Raw genomic sequence first — 5,584 nt, 5'->3', positions numbered from 1 at the left:
TATATATATATATATGTATGTTTATATATATATAAATATCAAAATACACAAACTTACACATACACATGCATATATAAAGATACACATGGATACCTACATACACATACACACATACACATGCACACATACATATATATCCATGCAGGCATACACTCATCTTTGAATGATTAGCTTCTTAGACATCCAATAACAACAAGACTTCATTCAAAGACAGGAACTGATCTATAGTACTTACATTGTTTGCAAGATTGACGGCATTCAGTGCTTTTTTATTTGATTCAATAGTCTTGAACTCCAAATAAGCAGTAGCTAGTAGCCTCAGGGTACAGGACTGAAGAGAACACCACAAGATTTAAAGATAATAATAATTAATTTAAAGATATACATATAATATGATCACCACCACCACCACCACCACAACTACCACCACCAAGGTGAACTTTGTTCAAAACAAAACAAATTACTCATTTCACTCACCACCACCTCTCCCTCCCCTCCTCCTCCCATCCACCCACCCTCCCCCACTTCAGCTAATCATGTGGAAGCATTATGGGCGGGCTAAGTAACAAAGTGACAAGCAGAATTATTATCAGATATGGTGAATACATAGAATATTTTAGTTGATCAAGTAAAATCTATTCTTGATCAAATAAGAAATAGTTTTATTGCAAACACCTGAAAATTGAAAGAGTTGACAGAAATTTTCAAATCATACCTGTATTGTGGAAGATATTTCTTTTTTATCTTTTCCAATATCGTGGCTTAAACTCAACCACAAAACACACTCATCAAAATATTTCTTTCGGAATAATTCTACACCAAAATTGTAACACAACTGACATATAAAGCCACTCTGAAAAGTAATATTGCTTATTTATTAATCAAAATATATAAAATCTATGCAATTTTTAGAATGGTTCCTATCAGAATTGTTAATATTTTAATTATCTGTTAGCTTTTAATTTCAGAACAAAGCCATAAACTTATAGAAGAAGAGAATGAGGTTGGTGCTTTTAGAAAATCATGACCATCACATATTCTCAATTTCGTTGTTTATCGATTTGAGTCTCCCTAGACACAACAAATTTGTTTCAATACATGAATTCACATAAAGAATCTTGAAAATCAGAGACAAAACCAAAATAGATTTGCGAGTTTTTGCTTAATTAGAAATTAATATAAATCCTAGAATGGTAACTATTTTGAAGGTACACAATAATTTAGTTTACTATTATATCTAAGCCGAGGGTGTAGTGATTGATTAAGATGTTCACTTCACAATAACCAGGTCCAAGGTTCCATTCCACTGCGTGGCATTTTGGATAAGTGACTTTTACCATAGTCTTGGCTCATCCTAAGCCTTGTGAGTGAAACTGGGTAGATGGAAACTGTTTTTAAGTCCATCATTTGGATTTTACCGGTAAGTTAAAGGGATGGTCTGTATGAGAATCACATTAAGGGTATATTTGTCTAAGCCATTTACACACTCGTTTGAAGAGCAGAAAACTCAGTTGATCAAATAGCTGAATCCTTATTACTGAAACTGATGGCAATACATTTTTTTATATTTAAGTATAATATATACATTAAACTAACTACAATAACAATTTAGTTAAATAAATAAATATTTAAGGTGAGATTGTCTATCAAATAATTGTGAGGTATGTGTTATGTTATATCTTTACTACTATAGGCACAAGGTCTGAAATTTTAGGGGAGGGGGCTAGTTAATTACAGCGACCCCAGTGCTCAATTGGTACTTATTTCATTGACCCTGAAAGGAAGAAAAGCAAAGTTAACCGTAGCAGAATTTGAACTCAGAACATAAAGACATACGAAATGCCGCTAAGCATTTTTCCCAGCATGCTAACGATTCTGCCAGCTCTCCGCCTTATGTGTTATGCTATATCAATAATTAATATTAACGAAGAAACTAAAGCAGTGAGCTGGCAGCATTGTTAACACACTGGGCAAAATGCTTAGCGGCATTTTGTCTGTCTTTACATTCTGAGTTCAAATTCCGCTGAAGTCAACTTTGTCATTCATCCTTTCAGGGTTGATAGTATAAGTACCAGTTAAGGTGGCGAGCTAGCAGAATCGTTAGCATGCTGGGCGAAATGCTTAGTGGTATTTCGTCTGTCTTTACATTCCGAGTTCAAATTCCACCAAGGTCAACTTTGCATTTCATCCTTTCGGGGTCGATAAATTAAGTACCAGTTGCATACTGGGATCGATCTAATCGACTGGCCTCCTCTCCCCCAAAATTTCGGGCCTTGTGCCTAGAGTAGAAAAGAATAAGTACCAGTTGAGCACTGGGGTCAGTGTAATTGACTTACTCCTTCCCCAAACTTGCAGGCCTTGTGCCAAAATATGAAACCGATATTAACGAAGAAACTAAGGAAGTAATCTGGCAGAATTGTTAGTAGTACAGTGGACAATATGTTTAGCCACAATTCTTCTAATTCTTTATATTTTAAGTTCAAATGCTGCTGAGATCAACTTTGCCTTTCATGCTTTTGCAGGCAATAGAATAAAGTGCCAGTCGCTGTAATTGACTTACTCCCTCCTCAGAAATTGCTGACCTTGTGCCAAAATTTGAAACAATATTTATGAACAAACTGATTATTAACTAAAAAAAAGTTTTATTCACCACATTTAGGAAAAATAAATAAAATATACAATCTATGAACAAGAAATATAAATGTCTAATAGTAAACAAGTTTTTGTTTTATTATATAACTTTGACTTTGTATTAATCTATAAAATAACTGAAATATATTACCTCCTTGGGGAATAATGCAAGCATATCTTTAGCTGATTGTATGTGGCTATATGCAGTATCATACTGGCCTTGAGCAAATGCCTTTCAGACAAAGAACAAAACATTGCAGAATATAATTTATTGATTGGTTAACATAACAAAATGAAATATCTATATCGAAATAATCAGTGATGAATTTTATATTACTAAGACATATATTCTATGCATTTTTATGTTTATTAAATACATTTCCAATAAGGAGAGTGGCAAACAGTAAAACAACGATTGTGGTGATAACATGACTCATGTGTTTATATCTGATTTAGATAGCTCATTGTGTTCTTGAATATGGTTCTAAATTCTATATGGTTCTAAGTGGAACAATGGAATCTGAAGAAACTAGTGATGGTTTGTGTAAGTATATAATAAATACGAAATTTCACAAAGTGAAATGAATTATTTTTCTAAGAGGGAAAAAAATCTATCGTTTTGAGGAGAATCTTTTAGTGGAAAGAGATGAAGTATTTACTGATAATGCTGTGAATAAATAAATTTTGAGTAGTGAGTATGAGGAGATGAATAATAACAACGAAGAAGATAAGGGAGTGTGAGGGGAGGTAACGTGGAGCAATGAATGTTAGTAGGAAGACAGCAGTTAAAGTAGGGTTATAATCAACATGAATGAATAATTGAATATGCCCATCCTGAAGGTTGTGGGTTGATAGGTCAGGTGGCAGGGGGTTGGACACATGAAATATTGCAAATTTGAAAAACAGGGAAGGAAAGAGGCTAAGGGCAGGAGAAGGAAAGAGGCTAAGGGCAGGAGAAGGAAAGACAACTAAGGAAGGAATAATATATATTGTATGCATGCACGCACACACACACACACACACACACACACACACACATGCACACACTTTAGTGCAATATACTATGGGGAATGTAGCTAGTATTACACAGGCATGTTATCCAAGGTTAAACCCATCTCTCATAAGCTTAACACTACAGATTACTTGACAATGCAATGGCTTCATAAATTCCTATAACCCCGAGAAGATGTTCTTTCTATTCAAAGAATAGAATTGTTTTTATGGAAGACCCAGTAGTTGAGTGACCACCACGATGTCTAGCTTGAACTAGGTCTGCATCAAATTTCTTACATCAAGTAAAATCTAAAGTGAAAGTGCCTTGAAATAATTGTTTTAATTAATGCTTGTTAGTATCATTCATTTGTTTCAGTCATTAGACAGCAGCCATGCTTGGGCCCTGCGTTGAAGAATTTAGTCGAATGAATTGACCTCAGTACTTTTTATTTTTGTTCAGACTGGTATTTATTCTGTTGGTCTCTTTTCCTGAACTGCTAAGTTACAGGGATATAAACACACCATGCTGCCATGTCATACTTCCTTATAAGTGGTGGCTATAGATTTTCTTTTATTATTCTTTTGGAAGGCTTAAAAACGAACCAAAGAAAGACTTACAATTTCAGCTTGGTAGCAGAACAAATGGAAGTAGTTGTTTTCTATATCCAACTTGTACAAATTCAAATCTTCACCGATTGATAAAATATGGCTATCCTCCTTCTGAGCGAAATATATCTCCTTCAGCTTGTTATTTGACTGAAAGAGAAATATATACTTCTATTGAGAAAACTGTCATATAATGAAGGCTAATGGATATTTAATACTGATTTCTTACATAGGCACAAAACCTTAAATTTAGAAAATGGGAACTGCTAATAATATTATATGGTCATGTGATGCATATGCATGAAGACAACTGCATAAAGAAGTGCTTATTGTTAATTGTTGGTGGAAAAAGGATCTGTGATTGGAGAGGTGCTGGTTGAACATGTTACCAGCACATCTGAAGTATCTCATGTGTGAATGTTGGCGAGGATGTAGCGTATCTCCTGAAAGAGGACTTGTGGTTGGAGAGGTGCTGTTTGAACATGTTACTGGAACATCCAATGTATCTCTGTGTGCAGGTGTTGGCGACACCTGTTTCTGCTGATGTTGATGCTGCTGCTACTGCTGTTGTTGCTGCTGGTGTTGTTGGTGTCAATGTTGTTAAAGCTGGCATTGGTGTTGGTGCTGGCGCTTGTGCCATTAATACTGGTGTAGAGGGAAGCACCAGCACCAACTTTAACAACATCAACACCAACACCAACACTAACAGCACCAGCACCAGCAAGAGTGGTAGCGGCAGTGTTGCAGTGTCAACATCAGCAGAAACAGCATCACCAACATTCATACATCCGTTTTCAGGAGATATGTTACATCCTTAGTCAGCCATGTATGGCAGCTGAAAGATGGAACTCCACACATAATATGGAAGATCCTAGAAAATCCAGGCTCCCACATAAATGGGACCAAGCATTGTAAACTGTACATAACTGAATGGATAAGAATATGAAAGGACTCCCTTGACATGGGGAACATCCTTAACTCCAAAAAGGAGGTCTTTGGACTCTGCTTGCACTTCAGGAAATTCATGCTGGTGTTCTGGGATTCACACACTAACACAGTCAATTATGAATAACAGTTGAAGGGGGACAATCCTTTGTTGTTGACATAGAGTAACAAAGTCTTTTCTTGCTCCATTTTCTAGAGAGGTCAATGAGTTTAGGGCTAAGCACTTTATATATATATATATATATACACACACATACATAGATATACATGTATATATCTATCTATCTATCTATATATATATACACACATATATACACATACATATATATATGTATATACACATACACACATATATATGTATATATGTATATGCATACACATACATATATATGTATATGTATATATATAT

At 35.0% G+C, this 5,584-nt stretch overlaps 1 protein-coding gene across 1 annotated transcript in view; it reads right to left on the bottom strand.

Moving 5' to 3' along the window:
• Window positions 1–5,584, bottom strand: part of LOC106883399 (testis-expressed protein 11) — a 37,394-nt gene that overhangs the window by 19,450 nt on the left and 12,360 nt on the right. The window contains exons 8-11 of the mRNA XM_052974720.1: window positions 4,243–4,380; window positions 2,783–2,863; window positions 716–853; window positions 236–331 (exon numbers count right to left, since the gene is read on the bottom strand). Coding sequence (XP_052830680.1) covers window positions 236–331; window positions 716–853; window positions 2,783–2,863; window positions 4,243–4,380 — 453 coding nt within the window. The remainder of the gene's footprint in view (window positions 1–235; window positions 332–715; window positions 854–2,782; window positions 2,864–4,242; window positions 4,381–5,584) is intronic.

This window comes from Octopus bimaculoides, chromosome 19 (genome assembly GCF_001194135.2).
Source record: "Octopus bimaculoides isolate UCB-OBI-ISO-001 chromosome 19, ASM119413v2, whole genome shotgun sequence".
Lineage (NCBI taxonomy): Eukaryota > Metazoa > Mollusca > Cephalopoda > Octopoda > Octopodidae > Octopus > Octopus bimaculoides.
The sequence above is the reverse complement of the archived record's forward strand: the minus strand, read 5'-3'. Positions and strand labels throughout refer to the sequence as shown.